Here is a 23,264-nt window from a genome sequence, read left to right on the forward strand (position 1 = left end):
TCCTTGAGAGCGTATATTAGCTTGCGATAAAAAACTGTACTTTGTAGGGAAATACAAACTAGTGTACATAATTATCTATGTAATGAAAAAAACAAGAAATAACAATTGTCAAACACAGTGAAGTGTAACTGTCCCTCGTCCCACATAGTTTTAATATAACCTCATTTGCTTGATAAATACTATGAAAGGATTTTTAAATTTATATATAAAGAGAATATAATGAAATGATTTACTTTCCATTAAGTCCTTTTCATAGCATGGTTTATGGTTGTTATTGTAATTATTCAAATGAAATATAGTCCTATTAATAGTCTTATAAAATTGAAACATTTTATGAACTTTTCTATGAAAGCTTCTTTCCTAATAAAATTCTCTAAGGTGGTTACTATATATGCAAAACAAAGTTGTCATTTTTACCGTCAGTCCAGTTGTATCTCATTTTTATGGTAAGTGGAGTACCTATGTTCATATTACATAGGGTTTTACTCTCAGTTTGTGTTCTAATTTGGGCAGTCAAGATTCTTTGGCTTTAGAAAGTTAGGCAGTAAAATACTTAACACTTTAATGACAGCTCAAGATAGGAGTAGGAGATACTAAGCATGTGATTAATTACGGACAACAGATACTATAAAAGATAAAAGTAGGAAAAAGTCATTGTAAGCTGAAGTAGTCTGGCTGCTCAGAGAAAGTAAAATCTGAAGTAGATTTGAATGATAGACAAGAACCGAATGAAGAAAAAAGGGTAAAGTGGAGGAAACAATGTGCTGGAAAGTGTCCTCAAGGCAGGAGAGTTCAGTGTAAGGAAATTTGGCAAGTCGTGTAATTGGATAGGGTAATCATGTAAGAGGGTGCCAAAGCTGGGAAGACAGATTTGGAACAAGTAGTGGAAAGCCTTGAAGTATGGATATTGAGATAGGTTACCTGAGCAGTATTTTAGGAAAATTGGTCCTTCAGAAGCATGCAGAATATGTGAGAATGAAAAACACAGTAGGCAGGGTGATCATTTATGTGACTTTTCATAGTACCTAACATTGAGGTGATGAGAATGTGAATCAGTAATGTGGTGGCAAGAATGCAGATTAAGGAGTGGCTGCAAATACATCATAAATGAAGACTTCACAGTGCTTAATAAGTGGTTAGGCTTGAAGGTGGGCTGGTGGGCTGGATGTATGCATGGAGGAAGGGCAAGGAAAGAGAGAGGAGAGAGCACATTTCAGAGGCCCATAGAAACTTCCATGAATTCATATTCTTCCCCCAAGTGCATCTATGCTTACAGAATGAGTTGTGGATGCATTCATGAATACCTGCAAATTGCTTTGAGATGATCCATTGGGAGAAATAGTATACACGTTTTAATAAATCTGATACACAAGTTAAGGAACCTATACATAACTTGCTTTTAAACACTTTTCCTTCGACAGCCTTCTTCCTGCAATAACCCTTAATCTTTTCTCACAAGCTGTAGTGGGACCAGGACCAACAAGAGTTCTCCAGTGAGTGCATGTCGGAAGCTGATAAGAGAAGTATTCTTTCGGGCTTGGTAGCATAAGTTACATTATACCAAGACATATATCTCTTGGCAGTCTCTTTTTTTTCTCCAGTTGGCCATTGACATTTTGAAAGATTTACTGATGAGCTTAAAAATTACAGAATTTCGAAGGTTACTGATATGGATGTACTAGCCTAATTACAAACGTGCAACTGCTGTTAATGCTTTTTCCTTCTACTTTAGGGAGCCGTTACGACTCATAACTAGAGAAGAGAAGGTTTTACATAATTGTTGCTAACATTAAAAAGACCTGTGCACATTATGTTATTATGTTCCCAAACAACTTGTCTAAAGTTCAGTAACTGGTATTACTAATTGATTGCCTCAGGAAAGCCCTTAATAAATTGTCTAGTCTAACTCTCTAATCACATAGGTGATTATGTATATCTTTCAAAAGCAGTAAAGAGGAACTGTACCAAGAACTGTAATTGTTTCTTTAACCTTCCTGTGAGAGTTGTTTTGATATTATAAAGTAGGCATTGTTATTTCCCATTATACAACTGAACAAACTGAGTTTCCTAGAGCATTAGAGAATTACACAGCCAGAAAAAAAAAAAAAAAAAAAAAAACCACAGATCAAAGATTCTGACCTAGGTATAGCTCATTCTAACAGTCATGTTTTCTCTTCTATGTCATGTTCCTTGTGGGGAAGAAATGCTGTATGTGGAAAAACACACAGCACATTGTCTTTTGTCTGAGCTTATACTGCCCTTTGTGTGAGTTGATAATACCCTTTGTCTCCTTTGTCAAAGGAGTGTTTGGTGTGATGTTTCCCGAAGATTCATTGTGAAATTGTAAGGTGGAAAATCCTCATTTTACAATGAGACAGCATGAGTTGGAGGTATTTCCTCAGTGTCACCAAAAAAAAAAAAAAAAAAAAAAAAAGCCAAGTCAGAGATTGGACTTCATAACTCAAGATTCCCTTCCAGTCTCCATGCTCATTCTGCTCAGTATTAAAAAAACGTCATGCTTGTGTTGATTTTTCTGATTGCTGTTGCCTCTTCATTTCTCTTTTATTTCCTCACTTTCTAAGCTGAATTAATCTCTACCTAATACAAAAGAATTCAATGAACTGGCTGCAGCATCTACCCCGATGGGATTTAGGGCTCATGGTGAGGGACTCAGAAAATTCTGGTTCAGTTGTTACTGACATGGGAGGCTTTACAGTAATTTATTAGAAGACGACCCGGGAGGAAAAGGAAAAAATGGATTTATGTGGTCCTACATTGCTAAATACAGCACACTGCTGCTCTCTCTTTTTTTTTTTACTGCTTCCTCTAAAAGTCATCATTTCAATGCACTCATCTTGTAAACAGCCATTCAGTGGGAATTGGGCTAGAACTTTGCTAAGGGGTCACATTTACCAACCTGACAGTTACACATTGACAAAAGAAATAGCATGAATTTATTCAGCATCAGAACCTCTGCGTCTTCTACCACCCAACCGCATTTCACACTGTATTACCATCAGTGAACTATCATGGCTATATAAATTCCATCCAGATTCTTCATTTCATTAACTAGCATTCTTTGAACAGAAATAAAAGTGCTGTTTCTATAGAGGAATAAAAGCTGCTTGAAGTGAGTGTGAAGGAGACAAATCATCAAATTAGTTATTATTCATTGCAGCTATGGAGAATTCTCTGCCCCTCCTCTTTCTCTTCAGCGGCAGGATATTTTTTTTCTAGCTTGATTGAATGGAAAATGGGGAATGGTGTAGCAGCCTCGAAGATATTTTAGTGTATTGTCATGTCCACATCCTAAGCTCCTGTAGGGTTGGGCTGATATTGTCATCTATGAGTGTGGTTTTTTGGGTTTTTTTTTTGTTTTGTTTTTAAATCGTTTTCTGAGTTTGAACAAACAGTATGGCTTTGTAGCCAAGAGCATGAACTTTGAGAGTGCACTGCCTGGGTTCAAATCCCAGTCCAGCCACTTTTTAGGTCTGTGATTCTGAGCAACTTCCTTGACCTTTCTGTGCTTTAGTCTTCCACCTATTAAATGAGTATAAGAATAGACATGCCTCCCACTGAGCTGGTCTGTGTAAAACATGCAAAGCAGCACTGGCATCCATTTCCATCCTGTATGCACAGCCGCAGCCTGATGTGGGTTGATCAAGCAGTGACACTCGTGACGTGGTCACCTGACCTGAACCAAACGATGTGGCTTGGTAAATGTTCTTCTGTTTCCCCAGGTATTTCTTCCTAACAGTACCCTTTGATGAGAAGACCACTGGGTTTAAAGATAAGGAAATCAAGTTCTTTGGGTTTTTTTGCTGTTGTTTGATCTGAGTATAGTTGACACGCAATGTTACCTCCGTTTCAGGTGTACAGCCTAGTGATTCAACAACTACAGTTATGCCGTGCTCACCACAAGTGTAGTTACTGTCTGTCACTAGGCAACATTGGTGTGATACCATTAATTATTTTCCCCATGCTGTACCTTTTGTTCCTGGGACTGAAATCAAGCCCTTTAAATCAGGTGTAGGAGGCCGTTGGTCAGCCGTACCTCTCCATCCTGAGCCCTGCTGTCAGGTTTAGCTTTCTTTTTTTTTTTTTTTTTTTTTTTTTGGTCAGAGAGAGAGAGAGGGAGAAAGCAAGCACAGGTAGACAGAGTGGTAGGCAGAGGGAGAAGCAGGCTTCCTGCCGAGCAAGGAGCCTGATGTGGGACTCGATCCCAGGACCCCGGGATCATGACCTGAGCCGAAGGCAGCCGCTTAACCAACTGAGCCACCCAGGCGTCCCCAGGTTTAGCTTTCTAAAGCACTCTGATCTCAAATCATTTTCTGCTCAAAAGTTCTTAAGATTTACCTGATACAAGCCCTTTTGCCGGTCATGCCATTTCTACCAAAGCCTGGCTCTTTCCCTGTCTCTCCTCAGCCTTTTCTTCCCCATTGTTCTCCCAGGAAGCACCTACTCCAGTCAAAATCGATCTAATGCCATTTCTCAATTGTATCCCTTCTTGTCTTCTCTTCCTTTGTTCACATTGTTCTTTTTGTCTATCATGCCCTACTCTGTTCTTCCACTTATGTAAGGCATACTTCATGTTCTGAACGGAACCAGGAAAAGGAAAGTATCCTTTATCCCCTTTGTATGTTTTTTTTAATCACATAATATGATTATCTAGATGCACTAGCTGCTAAGTAAATGTTGTTAGTGATCATGAAGTCCTCTGTTAGCTGTACTTTCAAACTACATTTAGAATCTAACCACTTTAGACCATTTCCAACACTGTCACCCTTGTTCAAGCCATAGTTTTTACACCTGTCCCCTTCTACCTGCTCTACCTTGGCCCACCTGCAGCTGTATCTCAACCCAACAGCAAAACTAATCCACTTATAATTTAAGTCAGATCGTAATCATTTCTCTGCTCCAAACCCTCCAGTAACTTCCCATCTAACCCTGAGTAAAACCAAAGTTTTTATCATGGCCTACAAAGCCTCTTAAGATCGGCCATTCCACCCCAGCCTCATCCCTGCCCTCACTCCTTGTGTCCTACAAGTCCCTTCTGCCTGTCTCTTACCACTCTCAACTTAATGCCACACTGGCTTCCTCACTGTTCTCTAAAGATGCAACAAACAATTCCATCTCAGGGCCTTTGCACGAACTATTCTCTTTGCCCCAAAAAAAGCTCCTTGGGGAACCTTCATGGCTCCATGCTTTGTGCGGGTCTCTGATTACATATAATCTCAGGGAGATCTTCACTGATAATCCCTAATTTACTGTATATCTCCCCAAACTATAATGTAAATTCAGGTCTGAAAAGGACATGAGGGAGGACTTTTTGTCTATTTTGTTACGTGCTCTCTCCTCAGTACCTGAAACAGAACCTGACACATAGCAAGTACTTAATAAACATTGAATGTATGAGTGAAAAACTGACCCTTAAAAATATGCCCATGTTCTAACTCTCCCTTCATTTCAAATGCATTTAGACTCATAAGTAGGCATCCTATAATAGCTCCAAGAAAATTAAAATAGCCATACTTGAATATTAGCCATGGCAATTGGAGCCGAAAGTTTCATTGTAGAAAAATGATATTTCGGGACGCCTGGGTGGCTCAGTTGGTTAAGCAGCTGCCTTTGGCTCAGGTCATGATCCCAGCTTCCTGGGATCGAGTCCCACATCGGGCTCCTTGCTCGGTGGGGAGCCTGCTTCTCCCTCTGCCTCTGCCTGCCATTCTGTCTGCCTGTGCTCGCTCTCTCTCCCTCTCTCTCTGACAAATAAATAAAATCTTTAAAAAAAAAAAAAGAAAGAAAAATGAGATTTCTGCATCAAGTAAAGGAAAATAAATGGTTTATAGTATAATAACTGCCATGCTAAATTATATTGGTGTCCATGGGGAGGGGACTGTCATTGACCTAACACCAAAGCACATTTTGAGGGAGCACGTGTTTTTGGTCACCCCATCTTCTTCCTAAGGTGGAAAGTGTAGCTAGTATATAGTTTTGTTTTATTTGTTTCATCATTTAGTAGCAAAGTAAAATGGTGAAAAGAGCACTAATGTTGGAGTTCGGCAGACCTGGATTTAAACTCTGGCACTGCTTTGTGTCCTTGGACAGGATATGTAACCTCTCTGAGCCTCTGTTTAATTATGTATAAAATGGTTTTTAATAATGACCCTCTCTGATACTATTCTAAAGGTTAAATGATAAAAGACACATGAATCATCTAAGACATAACATGTCTAATAAATGTCTTGTGAGCATTGCACCCTATAGAAATAACAAAATGTTTTGCTACTGAATTCCACCTTTTGGCTGTTTGTTTGTTTGTTTGTTTGTTTGTTTTGAGAGAGAGAGAAGGGTTGCAAAATGGTGGTTTCATTAAAGCATGGGGACAGGACCCGTGGGCAGAAAGAGCTTCTGCCCTGGGGTTGTGAGGGGTGTCTGATTATATACTTGGGAGTTGGGAGAGGTAAGGAAAAAGGAGGTTTCAAAAGGAATTTCATGTGTTGAGACTCACAGGATACCAGAGGCCTTACCATTGTAAATCATAAGGGGGATGTAACAAACAGACTGATGTCTAGAAATAAGCTTTGGATCCTGGGCTTGGACCACAAGGAAGTCCACAACACCACAGATCTCTCAGCTATTTTTGAAGCTGCAAGACTCTTCCTAGAGCATCAGCACTACCACATACCGGAGTTCTGTGGAAGCCTACTCTTTGTATCTGTTGAACCTGTTCTTAATTCTGTTCTCCAATTCCCTTCTACTTCCCTTATTTCCAAAATGTTATGCTAGGTGTGTGAAGTTGGGGATTCCATACTGAAAACTGTCCAAGAAATCGAGAGAGGAAAAGTAAGATCAGGCATTTGCTCTACATAATAAAATAAGGTGGATACTAAGTTTTAAATTGAGATGTGAGGAGCACGTATCTATTGATTGAGTTTGGGAATTATAACTTCCAGAGGAAGTAAAAGATTTTGTTCCACCTGTTTTGCCAAACTGTTTTTTTAACATGGCATTTTTTTTCAACGGCCTGAATTTTGAAATCCTCAGGAAGCCAAAGCTGTGGTTGAAGAAACCAGAGCCCTGCGAAGTCGCATCCACCTTGCCGAGGCTGCACAGCGCCAGGCACACGGGATGGAAATGGACTATGAAGAAGTGATCCATCTGTTAGAGGCCGAGATCACAGATCTAAAGGCTCAGCTTGCTGATTATTCGGACCAAAATAAAGTAAGCAAAACCGTCCTTTCTTTTAGTTACCATGGTTTCCTTGCCGTTGTCATGTATCCTGTTTTCATTTCCTTTTCATCTGCACTTCTAAACTAGGTCAGTGTTTGTCTTCTATTATTCAATGATAGGATGGTGTGTCCTGATGGGATGGGGGTGGAGGGCTCATGTGAAGGTTGTGAGTGTCCCTTTATCCGCATAGCTTGGGGTTGGAAAAGCATGTGCCCCAAATTGATTTGGGTCATTGGTCAACATTGTACAGCTCAGGCATAAAGTCCTGGAACTATTTAACATCTAATTGATTACATTGGTTTTCCCCTTTTGTTCCTAAACTTGCTAATTTGCCTGGTGGGGATGAGAGGAGGAGAGTCTAGGGATGGGTTTTGCTCTTTGATTATAGCACTCGAGGAAGTGTGAATGTTAAATAATTTTTGCCCAGGGCCCAAGATAATTAACAGAAAGAAACTGAGTTTGAATTTAATAGGCTCCAATTTCAATAGCAAAATACCAAATGCCATTCAGAAAGCAATGTGATTTTTTTTAATGTGAATTTTTTTAGTTTGTGATTGTGATTTTTTAATAACATAATACATACTATATTCATTGAAAGGTCTTCAAAAACTGTAAAAGACATTTATTTCACCGAGATAGAAAATTAAGTAAATTGAAATATATGTTTTATAACTTTTAACGAGTTCACTTAGAATAGGTATTTATATCTCTAATCTAGTAAACTTTCAAGAAAACTTAAAGTGAATTTAAAAATTCACCTTCAAGATGATGCTGAGTGAAATAAGTCAAGCAGAGAGAGTCAATTATCATATGGTTTCACTTATTTGTGGAGCATAACAAATAGCATGGAGGACAAGGGGAGATGGAGAGGAGAAGGGAGTTGAGGGAAATTGGAAGGGGAGGTGAACCATGAGAGACTATGGACTCTGAAAAACGATCTGAGAATTTTGAAGGGGTGGGGGGTGGGAGGTTGGGGGCACCAGGTGGTGGGTATGGTAGAGGGCACGGATTGCATGGAGCACTGGGTGTGGTGCAAAAATAATGAATACTGTTATGCTGAAAACATAAAAATTAATTAAAAAGAAAAAAAAAATTCACCTTCAAGAAAACTTAAAGTGAGCTTAAAGAATTCATGTTTCTTTATATGAATATAAAACAGTTAAATACCTTAAATATACCAAGTGGAAATGAAACCACTTTTAGAAAAGTAAAATACAGGAGAAAATCGGAAATTTTCTTTGGTCAGCTCTATGAGTCACTATTACATTTCTCACATCTGCCCATTTAAACCAATTCCAAAAGACAGCTGATGTTCTTGTCACTCTTTGATAATACACAAGGCCAAGGGAAAATCATATTACTTGAAAAGGCAGCTATACTCAAAAATATTACATATATTTATTATTTTTGGCCCAGTGTTTACGTTCTGAAATCAGAGATACATGCTTATTTCATGTGAGTACCTTTAACATGATTCTGAAAATACTGGGAATTATCAAAATATCAAAAGTACTGTTTCTTTGCTGTGCAAAAGCTTTTTATCTTGATGAAGTCCCAAAAGTTCATTTTTGCTTTCATTTCCCTTGCCTTTAGAGATGTGTCTTGAAGTTGCTGCAATATTGGGATGAGTACTGGATGTTATACATAACTAATGAATCGTTGAACACTTTAAAAAAATTTTTTAATTAAATTAATGAAATTTTTAAAAAGGATTAAAAACACATTTGAGAAGTACTGTTTTATATAAAACTCTATGTACTTTTGGAGGGATAATCAACAGTCTTTAAAAATACTTTCTAGGTAATATTCAAAGAGTTCTCATGAATTTATTCTTTTTTTTTTTTTTTAAACATAGGTTATTTGCAATTCTCTGTCCCAGCTCCTAGCTGAGACACATTTTTGTCCTAAGTTGTCTGGCAATATAATTAATTCAGGTTTTCTCTTTTTCAGTGTAATGGGGTCTCATGCCATTTTTCATAACAGGATTCTAAGCTAAGCCCTTAACTTATCTCTGAAAAAAAAAAATATTCTGTTTATTTTTCTTTTTTTTTTTTTAAGATTTTATTTATTTATTTGTCAGAGAGAGAGAGAGAGAGAGCACAAGCAGGGGGAACTGCAGTCAGAGGGAGAAGTAGGCTTTCCATTGAGCAGGAGACCAGTATGGTCCTGGGATCATGACCTGAGCCAAAGGCAGATGCTTGACTGACTGAGCCACACAGGCATCTCTGTTTGTTTATTTTCCAAAGAAAAAATGATAGTTGAGAGCATCTCAACATTTCCCAAACTCAGTGCCAGTGGAGAAAGAGAAGGAATCGTGTTTTAGTTTTGTTTTTTTTTTTAATTATTGGAGATTGCTTTAAGAGACATGGACCAAGATATTACAGAACTCAGATTCAAAGATTCATTTTTAAGACACAGGTTCTTTTTGTAACAGTGTTTTTATTTTTCACTGTAAGTTTTCCCTTATCTCATCTCTATACCTAATTACCTTTTTTGTTTTTGTTTTTTTCTGTTTACCTCCAGCTTAGGAAGTAAAACATTGCCAATACCTTTGAGGATCCATTGTCCCTCCCGAGTTGGCATTCCCCTCCCTCACCCTCAGAAGTAACTGCTTTTCTAGATTTAGTATTAACCACTTTCTCAATAATTTTACCACTTATCTTTATATCTCTTAACAATTAATGTTGTTGAGTCTTGCCTGTTTATCAACTTTATATAAATAGAAATGTTCTACATGTATTCTTCCTACTTGCGTTCTTCATTCAACCTCTTATTTTCGCAATTCATCTATTTGAAATTTATAGCCAGTTCATGTATTTTCATCACTTTTTTTTCATCACATTTTTGTACTCCCTTAAGTGGAAATACTACAGTTATCTTGGTCCATTCTGTATTTGATTAACAGTCCGATTGTTTCTGTTTTCTTACAACGCTGCTAAAAATATTTTTGTACATAACATCGTGCTCCGTATGCATAACAATTTGTCTTGGGTTCATATCTTCAAGTGGAAGTGCTAGGTTGAACGGTGATCGATGAACTTTACTGGGTAATGCCTAATTGCATCTAAAAGCTTTCGAACCAATTTTTACTGCCACCAGTAGTGAATGAGAGATACCGTTCACCCCATACCCTTGCCGACACTTTGTTTTCATTTCCTTTTAATTTATATCAATCTGGGTAGGTGTGATAAGGAGATCTCATTGTGGTTTAATTTGGATTTCCCTGGTTACTAATGACTTGAAGCCACTGGCATGCTGGGACCAGCTGGCCCCGGCTCACGGTTGGCGAATGTGGGCATCTCTTCTTAATGGCTTATTGAGCGCTATCAGGTTGGTAGCTTGAAATCAGCCAGGGAAGAGGTATTTACACCCCCAGATGCTGTACACCAGGGCTTTTCCCCCTGGCCCAGGTAGCCAGTTGAGCATATATTTATATACTTGTTAAGCATTTGTATTTCTTTGTGAAATGCCTCTTCGTTACTTTCTTTTTTTTTTTTTTTTAAGATTTTATTTATTTATTTGACAGAGAGAGATCACAAGCAGGCAGAGAGGCAGGCAGAGAGACAGGAGGAAGCAGGCTCCCTGCTGAGCAGAGAGCCCGATGCGGGACTTGATCCCAGGACTCCGAGATCATGACCTGAGCCGAAGGCAGTGGCTTAACCCACTGAGCCACCCAGGCGCCCCTCTTCGTTACTTTCAACCATTTTTTTCCCATTGAGTTATTCTTTTTGTATTAATATGTAGTGATTGTACATATATGTTCCAGTTCCTAACCCTATATTAAGTTACATGTTATTGAAGGCTTTTCTCAAATTTATGGCTTGCCTTTCCCCCAATGGTAAGATAAACATTGGTTTTCAGATAGTTGAACTTATCAGTGCTTTCCCTCCTGTCTTTTTAGAAGGTCTTCCATTCCCAAAGATATCCTTTGATATTTGCTTCTCAAGGTTTTAAAGTTTTGGGGGCATATGGGTGGCTCAGTCAGTGAAGTGTCTGCCTTCAGCTCAGGTCATGATCTCAGGGTCCTGGGATTGAGCCCTTTGTCAGCTCCCTGCTCAGTGGGGAGTCTGCTCCTCCCTCTGCCCCTCCAGGCCCCCCACTCATGCACATGCTTTCTCTGTCTCTCTCTCTCAAATAAAGAAAATCTTTTTTTTTAAATTTTATTTATTTATTTGACAGACAGAGATCATACATAGGCAGAGAGGCAGGCAGAGAGAGAGGGGGAAGCAGGCTCCCCGCTGAGCAGAGAGCCCGATGCGGGGCTCGATCCCAGGACCCTGAGATCATGACCTGAGCCAAAGGCAGAGGTTTTAACCCACTGAGCCACCCAGGCGCCCCATAAAGAAAATCTTTTAAAAAATAAAAGTTTTAAAGTTTTGATCCTTCTGTCGTTGGTTCTGTGGCATTATGTGTGGGTGGGGATCCATTTTATTCTGACTATTCTAAGTGAATGAACTATCCCAGCACCATTTATTCAAGTCTCTTGTTTCCTGATTGATCTGTAGATCAGCTCTGTCGCATATCAAGATTTCATGTGTGTCTGTCTTACTGAGGGCCCTTTGTTGTCTTTCATTGGTTTATTTGTATGTTATTGTGCCAATAATACACTGTGTTGGTTACTTACTTTTATAGTAAGAATTGATTATCTGATCACCCTATCTAGTTCTTTTCCTTTAAAAGTATGTTGGCCTGGGTGCCCAGGGTTCTGGGATCAAGCCCCACATCGGGCTCTCTGCTTGGCAGGGAGCCTGTTTCCCCCTCTCTCTGTCTCTGCCTGCCTCTTTGCCTACTTGTGATCTCTGTCAAATAAATAAATAAAATCTTTATAAATAAATAAATAAATAAAAGTATGTTGGCTACATGACCCTTTGATCTCTTTTATATGTATTTTAGACTTGGCTTATATATTCAACCAAAAGGGAAAAAAAAAAAAGAAACTATTGGAACTTTTATTGGAACTTTTACTGAAAGTGCATTAAATATATTGATTAATTGGGGAAAATTTACATATTTATGATTGAGTCTTTATTAATGAACACCAGTGAGGCACAGAAAGGTTAATTGCACTGTGACCAGAGAATCTAGTCTATAGCATGCTAACTCTAAAATTTGTTGATGGCTGCTTCACGGTTTACTATGTGACCAGTGTTCACACATTTCAAAGTGAGCTTGAAAGGAATTCTGCAGTTTTTTGATGTATCATTTTCTATAGTCTACAAGATCGGGGTCATTATCTGTAGAGTTCAGTTCTTCTCTAATCATTTTAATTTCCTTGTCAGAGAAATGCATTAAAATCTCCGTTTTTTTTTTTAATTTATATATTTTGAAGTAATATTTTTTAGCAACAGATAAGCTTAGAATTACATTATCATCCTTTATGGAATGTTGTGACTCTTCAATTTAGCAATCTTTTTTCCCCCTAATATTTATTTTTGATTGATATTAAAATAGTTACAGCAGCTTTCTTTTGGTAATTACCTCTGTGTGTTTTCCCTTCTTTTACTTCTAATTTTGCAGTGTCCTTATGTTTCAATTGTGTGTGTGTGGAAAACAACATATATCTGAATTTTTTCCTTGTCTTAGTGATTTTTGACCGTTAGTTGAAAAAATCCTTCCATTTATACTCTTTTATTTGCTAATGAACTTGACTTCATTTCTACCATCTTTTAATTTATGCATTTTATGTGTCCTGAGTTTTTTTGATTATTTTTTTAGTTGTCATCTGTTACGTGTTTGTTTGTTTTTTCAGTTGGTTCAGATTTCTCCTGTTTTCCCAATTCCCATTCCATTTATTTCCTTCCACAAGGCTAGAAGGTATGCACTCCGTTTCTAAGTTTTAATGATTATCTTAGAAATTTTAACATTCTGTTTTAACATAAACTATAAAACTAATCACTAGCTTTCACCTTTTTCTAAATATTATGAGCACTTTAAAACATAAATCCTATCATCCCTTCCTACTTAATTTCTATTTTTGTCAGCATTTTAGTTCTTTCTTGACTTTTACCACCATAAATTAGACACTATTATAGTTCATTTTGTGCTGTCAACCTTTATTTAAATAGATGCCCATGTTTACCATTTTTATGTTCAGCATTCTTTTTGCATCTCAGACCTTCTTGCTAAAATTATTTCCTTCCTGAAGTACATGTTTTAGAAATGTGTTTAATGAGGATCTGTTGGTAACAAATTCTCTTCAGTTTTGTTGGTCTGAAAACATCTTTATTGAACTCTTGCTCTTGAAATACGTTTTTGCTACATTTAAAGTAAGTTGGCATTTAATTTCTTTCAGTGTTTTTATTCCATGGTTGCAGTATCAGCAGTCAATCTGTTATTTGTTTGCAGTCCGTTGTTTCTTTCTAGATGATTTTCAAATCTTTTTATCTTCAGTATTCAGCAGTTTGACTATGAGTCATGTATTGACTTATTTTTATTTATGTTGTTTGAGATTCACTGAGCTTCCTGGTCTGAGGAACAGTGTCTTTTGTTATTTCTGAAAAACCCCAAATTATACTGAGCAGTTTCTCCTTCATTCTTTCTGAACCCTCATGTGTAATTCAGATGGGGAGTATGCTAGATCTTCATCTAGTTATATTCTCCTTGCTTCTTCTCCTTCTTTTATATTTTCCATTTTTATTTTTCTGGTACATTATGAGAACCTTCTTTGGCTCTGCCTTCCAGTTTACCCATTCTCTTTTCAACTATATCTAATTGAATATTAAATCCATAAATGATCTTTTAATTTTGATTATATTTTTATTTTTAAGAATCATTATTTTATGTCCTATGGATCTATTTTTATAGTTTCTTTTCCCTTTGTTATGTTTTAAATTCCTCCATATTTTTTAAGACATTAAACATTTTGGTCTGTATCTGATCATTACAGTATCTGTTGTCTTTATGTGTCTATAATTTATTTCCTTCAGCTGACTTTTGTTCATGGTCGCTTATCTCCTGAAGTCATGTTCTTTTGACACATTATATGTACACATTCTTTGGGATCTGAGTTTAGAAAATATCCCTCCATGGAAGTTTTGTGTTTGCTTCTACCAGTCTGGGACTGTTTTAAACTAAAATTTAAGCTTACAAATTTACAGGATACATGGGTAATACAAATTATGACCTCAAACCTTCTTGAGTGGGGGCTTGTGATTAGAAGTTATAGGGGAGACTTTTTTTAACCCACTTGCCAGAACCAAAATCAAAATCATATATTTACTTCTGTAAGGTTTGTTTCTTTCCAATTCACCCATTAAAGTTCTCTCGTTTGCCATCTGTGCCTAAAGATGTACCCTCAGAACAAATTATGCTGCACTGCATGCTTACTCTAATGACTGAGTTCACCCAGCATTGTTGTTGTTTGTCTTCATGGAATTCCTTTACTGTCCATGGGATTCCTTTACTCCCTTGCCAGCTCAGCTTTACATTGGACATATTACGTTAAATATATATGTATATCTTCAGCAATTTTCATTGTACCACACTGGTAGCAATTTCTGTCAGCAGCTGGCAAGCCATATTGTAAAAAACAAAACAAAACAAAAAAACCCGATAAACTTAATTTAAATGTATTTTACTGTAAGAATCAACAAAGTCATTTATAGCTTATCTCATAAAATTTGCAGCATCCCTGTGCAGTTTAACTTCTAAATATGCAATTAGTTAAATGTCTCCCCAGATCAGAAGATAAATACAGTGAGAGAAAATAAATAATATGGTAATGTTGGTATCAGTTAGTAAAAACTGAAAATAGGAGCCACTGATGTAAAAATCAAAGAAATGAATAAAACCTTCTTTTTAATACCTCTGTCCAGGAAAGTGTTCAGGAGTTAAAAAAGAGAATTACAGTACTCGACTGCCAATTGCGAAAATCAGAAATGGCTCGAAAAACTTTTGAGGCATCCACTGAAAAGCTTCTTCATTTTGTAGAGGTAAACTTTCCCATTATATTACTTTATGTCCATTTTTAAAATATCTGTAGATGATTGACATATAGACAAGTGTCTTAGTGTTTGGTGGCTATTGAAACATTCTCTGCCTCAAAATAACAATGCTAACTTATAGTCAGTTTTAAAATTGCATAGATAATGAAAAGACCAGCTAACCAATAGATTGTTAAGAGAAATAATTGAGATAGAATAACATGATCCCAAATATACACTATGTTTTAATCAACACTTTCTCAAAACTCTTAATACTATGTAAACGTTATTTGATAAATATTTACCCTATAAAGAAATGTTTCCATAGTTATTACACATCCGAGTAGAGTTCCGTGTCAATGTAATTGATTTTTCCCCCATGTAATAGAAACACCTTTTAATCAATTGGGATTGGGAAGAGGGGGGGAGGTTTTAAATATTAGTTAAATAAGAAAAGACATCCTAAAAATATCAAACTTAAAATCTCCTTTACTGTCTTGTTTGTCTCTAGACTATTCAAGAATTATTTTCTGATAATACTTCTCCTTTATCAAATTTAAGGTAAGAATATTTATGTGTTTTCTGTAGAGTATGATTACGTTTTTCATTTGGTAATTGTGATTAAAATACCAAAATCTCTTAAATAATCTTAAAATGTGACATAACTCCTACTGGATGCTGTTTTTTCATGTTTTGTGGAAACAGATACAAGGACATGTTGTTTTGACCCCATCTCTGTAAAAGAAATTCCTGGAGGGATTTAGCCAGTCATTATAACCTAGAACTTGAAAATTGAGGTAGGAATCACCTATATTGTTTTTGTCAGGAATTCTGTAAAAATGGGATTACCTTGAAGTTCTGTAATGAATTCATCCTGTGTATGAATAAAAATTACTTGAAAGGTCAGGCTCAAGCCAGCAGATAAGTTGTTATGGCAAACAGAATTTTATAAAACATGTTCGTGCAATCAGTTTCTTTCATTTTCAACATTCAGTAGACACAAATAAAAGGAATACACTTGGAGGATATACCTTGGTTTTGTTATTATTCACAGTTTGTTTCCAATTTAAAGTTTCTTACTAAGAGCTACAAACTTACTAATAAGATTTATGTATTTCAAACTGCAAGTTTATGGTCATTTTGATACATAATGAAAGATAGACAAAAGAAAGTTTCCTGTTCATACATTTTCAAAGCAGTTTTTTCCCTCATCTTATAATAGCTGCCACTAGCAATGTATTTCTACTTCTAGCAATACAGGCTTGCAGAAACAGGAAGACTCTGCCCTTCACTATAAAAACAGCAGTTTAATAAATGAAGTTGATGGGGCACATGGGTGGCTCAGTGGGTTAAAGCCTCTGCCTTTGGCTCAGGTCATGATTCCAGGGTCCTGGGATCGAGCCCCGCATCAGGCTCTCTGCTCACGGGGAGCCTGCTTCCCTTCCTCTCTCTCTGCCTGCTTCTCTGCCTACTTGTGATCTCTCTCTGCCAAATAAATAAATAAAATCTTTTTATAAATAAATGAAGTTGAATCTTTGTGTTCTTATTATATTTTAGGGTTTCACATGGCATTTTTTTTACTTTAGAAGAATGTCTATGGTAGTATACTTCTAAAAATATTTTATTACTGAAATATAGTTGACATACAATGTATATTAGTTTCAGGTGTACAACATAGTAATTTGATTATTCCATATGTTATGCGATAATAGAACATTTTAAAATTCATTTTATTGTCATGCCTTATTCTAATGAAAAATCTGACATTTTATTGCTATCCATGCTGGTAATGATGTAAGGTAATTATGTGAATTTCATGATAATTATTTTCAATAAGAATTTAAAATACTTAGCAAGCAGATTCCCCTTGTGTGTTTAGGTATATCCCCCATCCCAAGCATCAAGGTCTCATGCCCTTGAATAATATTTCAGAAGTTTTGGCATTAAATATGAAGGTTAAAAATGGCTATTTAAAAGCCAGAGCCTGGGCACCTGGGTGGCTCAGTGGGTTAAAGCCTCTGCCTTCGGCTCAGGTCATGATCTCAGGGTCCTGGGATCGAGCCCCGCATCAGGCTCTCTGCTCAGCAGGGAGCCTGCTTCCTCCTCTCTCTCTCTCTGCCTGTCTCTCTGCCTACTTGTGATCTCTGTCTGTCAAATAAATAAATAAATCTTTAAAAGCCAGAGCCTACCCTTGCCTTAAACTGGTTCAAGAAGAAAGGTTAACCTTAAAAAACAATATTAAGCAAATTTTCACCACATCTTGGAAATTTAAACTCTAGAAAAATATGGTTCAGTCCTTTTTTTAAAAAAGATTTTATTTATTTCTTTTAGAGAGAGAGAGCACGAACAGGGGGAGCAGCAGGGCAGAGGTAGAAGTAGGCTACCCGCTGAGTAGGGAGCCCCATGTGGGTCTCGATCCCAGGACCTGAGCCAAAGGCCGATGCTTAACCTAACCAACTGAACCCCCAGGCGCCCCATGGCTCAGTCTTTTTAATATACTCTATCTTCTGTTTAATGCTTCATTTGAATTTTTACAAAACTAAAGACTACATCATGTTAGCGTAACATAAACACTCACAAAATAAGCCCAAGAAATGATTTATTCCTCCTTATTATGATGTCAATCTAATTCTTTAAATATGTCTTTGTTACCTAATAAAGAACTGAAAACAAATGTTTTGTGATTACTTCATTTTATGGCTGTAAGAATACACTATTCCCAGGAGTACAAATATTTTTATACATAAGAATTCAGATTAAGTCAAAATAGATGTTATTTATTGAATGATAAGTTCAACTTTATGTTTCTGCTCTCACAGTGAAAGAGGAGCCATGTTAGCTTCTCAGACTTCTCTTACACCACTGGGAAGGAATGGACGTAACATCCCAGCAACGCTGGCTCTTGAATCTAAGGAGCTCGTTAAATCTGTTCGGGCCATTCTTGACATGGATTGTAAGTTTTCTGCAATTTTTCACTTTTTTTTCTCTTTTTTTCTTTAGTAATTTATTTAACAGAACAAAAAGAAATACTAAGCTTGACCGTTTAATTTTGTTAAATGTGTTGGTTTGCCTACAGTAAAATTAATAGCTAATTGATAAAAAAAAATCTTAATACACTAATTGTAGGGGGAGAATATTTACTTTATTTAAAGTGCCTGAAATGGCTTCCAAGAGAAGATAGCTGATTACCTCTACTTCCATCCAAAGTCTTTTTGAAATGGGAGAATAAACAGAAAAATAAATCCACGGCAGCACTAGAAACCTCAAAGATTAGAACCCACATTGAGGAATTTTTGAATCATATGCAATAGATAGGATAAAATTGAAGGTACAGCCCAGCTGAGCAAAAGACCCCAAAACACAATAAAGATGAACAACAAAACTGCTGAAACAGTGAGTTAAGTAGAACCATGAAAAAACTTCCAGGATCACGGGCAGGGAAAACTAGGAACAGACCCTTGGACAGTCGGCAGGGTAATTAATTAAAGGGCGGTGGAATAGCTGAACCAGTTCCCTCCTCATCAGAGCTGCTGGCTCAGGCATTTACTCCTAAGCCAGGGCCAAGAGAATACCTTTCTTAAAAGAACTGCATGATCTGTCACTGGATACCCCCAGAGTCAGCACTGGGCTAGAAAGAGAAGCAGGGCAACTGGCTAAGTAACTTCCAACAACCCAGCACACAGGGAGATCCTTGGGGAGAGCTTACATGATTGGATATTGCCATGCTTCCCTCCTACTGCCTCCCAGCACTTTTGGCTCTTCATGGATTTAGTCTCCGTTTTTATCTGTTTGTTCTTATGTCTGTTCCCTCGATGTCAGTCTGTCTGCCGGTTGGCCTCTCCCATTCCACTATCCCTGTTTGCCACTCTTAATCTTCCCTATGCTGGGAACATATAAAAATCTATGTGTGGAGAGGCACAGATGAAATTCTTTGTTAACGAAGTATCCAAGTTTTGAGTAAAGTCCTAGGTAGCAAATGGTTTGGCTTCCTTTTTAAAGACCCTTTGGGGGTAATTTTTAACTTCAAAACTATGTCACAAAAAGAGGTTTGAAAGACATGCCTCTAATAGTATCTGCTCAATTTCTGCAGTGAGGTCTTTTGTTCTTAATTTTGTATAACCTATTACATTTTTAAAAAATCAAAAATTATATTTCAAAAACCCTATAAGAACTCTTTATGTAAACAAATTCTGTAGGTTTCAGAGTAGATGAAAATAATCAGTTCTAATGTATTATATGTATACTCAGAATTTTATATATTAGACATTTTTAAGTGAGGGTGGGAACAGTGGAGGGAAACACCTGCACACACACACATAGCCCAGCGGACATTGCGATCATCAGTTTTAATTACCTCACTAACACTAACCTTTACATTTGTCAAACATGATTATTCAAAGAAAATATTTGAAATTCAGCAGAACTTCTTTGGAAGAAAAGTGAAAAATTCCATCTGCACTTTTTATCTGTCATAAGATTGTACCAAGTCTGCTGTTTAAACTAACAAGTAGTTTCTGCATTGTCTTTTTATGTAGAAATATAATTGCTAATATTGGCATATATTCCCAGTCCTTTTATAATTTTTACGACATGTCTTTTTATGTCTGATAATTCAGATAAACTCAGCTCGTTTTTCTTTTTCTTTATGCAGTAGGTTTTTTCTGTATGTAATGAAAAGCAGAAAATCACTACCATGAGGTAGATAATTCAACTGCAGTCTCTAACCTCATTTCCTTTGGTGTGACTGTCTGCTTATCTCAAGTAACAATTTGGAATTTTCTCTTGGGTAATTACCTCTACTTTCTTCTTAGCATAAGTATACTCTGGGATGTTATACGATGGGATTTCCTCAGAAATGAGAATCAGATTTCTTGGGTATTATAGCTTAAAACCAGTCCCTGGGGAATATGTAGGAGATAATTCTGAACCTTTTTTTGGATGGTGGCCTCCACTGAAATCTCACAGAAGCCCTATTCCCAGACATGTGCAATCACACACATTTGCATCCATCTTCAGCGTGTGCATAAACCCCCACTTAAGATGTAGGATCTTAATGTAGAGAACACTAATGCTTCCTATAGCCTTGCAAACCTGGCCCTTCAGCTCTCGTCAGGATGCCTCTAGCAATGGAGAAGTCTGGTGCTCCTGGAGGCAGCCCAGAGGACCAATCTGAACCCACAGTGTTCTGCAGAAGCCCTGCAGATCCCTGGAGGTGTCCCAGGGAGCATCCCAGTTAGCCAGCCAACTCCACTGGGCAAATGGCTTCATCTCTGGTTCTCTCTCGCCATGTGAAAGGTGGAGCTCACAATATCTGAAGTGACAGGATTGGGGGATCAAGTGAGATACTTGGGAAGTGGCTAACCAAGCACCCGGTAGTCGAAGATAGTCCACAGTGGACATCACCGCTGCTGGTGCTGCTAATGCTGGCACCACATTCTTACTATTATTTAAAGCAGCTCATTTAAATGTACTTTTTCCTCTGTGCGGAGTATTAAGTCATTATTGTCTAAATCTTTTAGTATGGAGCCATTTGAAAATAGAGTAGATGAGAGCTTTTCTTAATATATAACATTTAATGTGACTTTCAACTTTGAGTTAGAATGTAACCATCACAGGAAACCGTGGTTAAGTGTCTGAATCAGCAGCTTATCTTTCAGTTGTTTATTGCTAACTATAACAAAACTTAGGTGTGTTCCATTATACTGCCTCCACTGAAATGTTATATAGACAAATAGGCATTTTTCAATTGGTATTGGAACCCTTAGAGGTGCTTATGTCGATCTCCATCAATATTTGCATAGTCAGTATCGTAATGTGTTAGTGTAATCTTTATTTGAAAGAGCTACTTGTTTTGAACTGCCGTCTTCGGCCAACATCTAGATTGACAAAATAATCCTGTAACAAAAGCAGGAAGAAGCAGTTTTTTGTTTTTTGTGTTTTTTTTTTTAAGATTTTATTTATTTGACAGGGAACAAGCAGGGGGAGTAGCAGAGGGAGAAGCAGAAGCCTGCAGAGCAGGGAGCCCAGTGTGGGGCTCTAACCCCCAGACCCTGGGATCCTGACCTGAGCTGAAGGCAGACGCCTAGCATTGGAGCCACCCAGACTCCCCTGCAGTTCTGTTTTTAAAATGCATAATAAAATAATATCTGGCCAGATATTCCATAGGAGGTCTTTTATAAGAACTTACTGACTTCCTGGTAAATTGGCAGCCAATCCCAGGCATCTTAAGTTCCTTCAAAATTCCCAAAGAAATGATAAATGTAGTGTAAAAATAGAGTAGAAATCTTCAAAAGCAATAGTCATTACAGGCAAAGCCCAAAAAGTTTTCGATAGGGCAGGTAGGACCACATACAGTGAAAACACGAACCACCAACTTGTTAGCCCCCCTTTTGAACAATAGTCGCGATTGTGGGAGTAACTGGAGGTCACTGTGGCAGGAGGACAGTCCTTAATGCATTCTGATTTGAAGGGGTAATGAATAAAGCCAACGACTGGCGATGGCGGTAACTGGGCTCTTTTTCTTCTTTTATCTTGTGAGTCAGTGGCATTTTTGAAATCCTCACGATTCACAGATTCTGTGTCAAGCAGAAGGCCAACTGGGGCTTGGTCCTTTAGGCAGTGTAGACATACTTGACATCTGACATGCACTGGGGCACATAGGAAAGGAAGCCCGGGACAGTGGCTTCTGCACCAGATGCCACAGTGCTCTTGACAGCCACCTCTGGTCCTGGCTCACCTCTCACTCCCCTCAGATTGCTGCATCATCCTTCTACTCACAACAGAAGGGCACGCTGGCCAGCTCCCTGCCAGAGCTGCGAGAGGGTAACACCAACAACTACTTGGTTGAATGTCAGTGCAGCCACAGGGTCCACGCATCCTTTCAAAGGTCAAAAACCAATTCTGAGTAGAGAATCCTCTAAATTCAAGCTTTTATAAAGAGAAATACATCACACACACACATATACACATGCATGTGTGTGTTATGTTTTTTATGTTTATGCATTTATTATGTGTGTGTGTATATATATATATATATATATATGCACACACATTTCATTCAAGATCTTTTAAACAAATATATATATCCATCAGCATACCAGTATATGATCCTGAAAAAGTCCACAGTATTAAAGCAAGAAAATAGAGCTGTCAGGATTCAGAATAGACTACCATCTACCAAGATGGCAGAGTGATCTCATGCCAAAACCTCCCCATTCTGCTCCTACACTTAGAAATGACATTTAAAATTATGTTTGTGTATTTAAAAGATGAAAACCAAGAAATGCACGTCTCTCTGCACCAAGAACAGAGGGTAAAACTGTAATGATAAGTGAGCCCTTAAGCTTCAGAGATTCACGGGATTGAGATGAGCAGCTGGAGCCAAGGTTTCTACACCCACGAGGACCCAAGTGATGCCTGAGCAAAGGAAGCAAGGAGCAGGAATCTTCCTGTGGAGAATGCACTTTCTTAAGTTATATATTAGGCATTAAAAAAAAAAAAAAAAATCCATCCAATTTAGGAGCCATCTGGGCCTGCCACTAATTAAAGTTGAAAGTAAATATTCTCATCCACTACAGGTGGGAATATAATTTGGCACAACGTCCCTGGGAATCAGTTTTGCACTATGTATCAAGAGCTTTTAAAATACCTATTTGAAAAGTCTTTTTGAAAGTTGAAATAATATTTTAATGGTCATGTATTTTAACTCAATAATCCCACCTGTTGGTATTTTGCAAAGAAAATAATGAGCAATGTGCATAAAAATACATAGATAATTATTTGCATCACAGCATTTCTTTTAATGGCAGAAATAAAGATGTTCAACTGTTAAAAATTGGTTGAATAATCCTGTAATTTTCACTCAGCCAGTTGAAAACAAAGGTGAAGTTTACCCCTACTAGACAATGACCAGGTGATTATATAGATTTGTCTATGGAACCTTCCCCCGTCAATTCAGGTGTTCCTGTCTGAAACTGGCAGTATTTTAGCTTTTAAAATAAGAATGTCAGTAATAGCTGCTTTTTGTCTTTAAATTCTGACGCTAATTAGAAGTTATTTAGGCAGATGGGAAAACGTTTTATGAGAAAAAGGGGAAATGTTGTACTGCAC

At 37.4% G+C, this 23,264-nt stretch overlaps 1 protein-coding gene across 6 annotated transcripts in view; it reads left to right on the forward strand.

The window, feature by feature from the left end:
* Positions 1 to 23,264, forward strand: part of STXBP4 (syntaxin binding protein 4) — a 165,621-nt gene that overhangs the window by 85,602 nt on the left and 56,755 nt on the right. For all 6 annotated transcript variants that reach the window (XM_047706529.1, XM_047706527.1, XM_047706526.1 and 3 more), the window contains 4 exons: positions 7,048 to 7,224; positions 15,048 to 15,164; positions 15,667 to 15,716; positions 17,975 to 18,108. In XM_047706529.1, coding sequence (XP_047562485.1) covers positions 7,048 to 7,224; positions 15,048 to 15,164; positions 15,667 to 15,716; positions 17,975 to 18,108 — 478 coding nt within the window. The remainder of the gene's footprint in view (positions 1 to 7,047; positions 7,225 to 15,047; positions 15,165 to 15,666; positions 15,717 to 17,974; positions 18,109 to 23,264) is intronic.

The sequence above is a fragment of the Lutra lutra genome, chromosome 16 (assembly GCF_902655055.1).
Source record: "Lutra lutra chromosome 16, mLutLut1.2, whole genome shotgun sequence".
In the NCBI taxonomy this organism is placed as follows: Eukaryota; Metazoa; Chordata; class Mammalia; order Carnivora; family Mustelidae; genus Lutra; species Lutra lutra.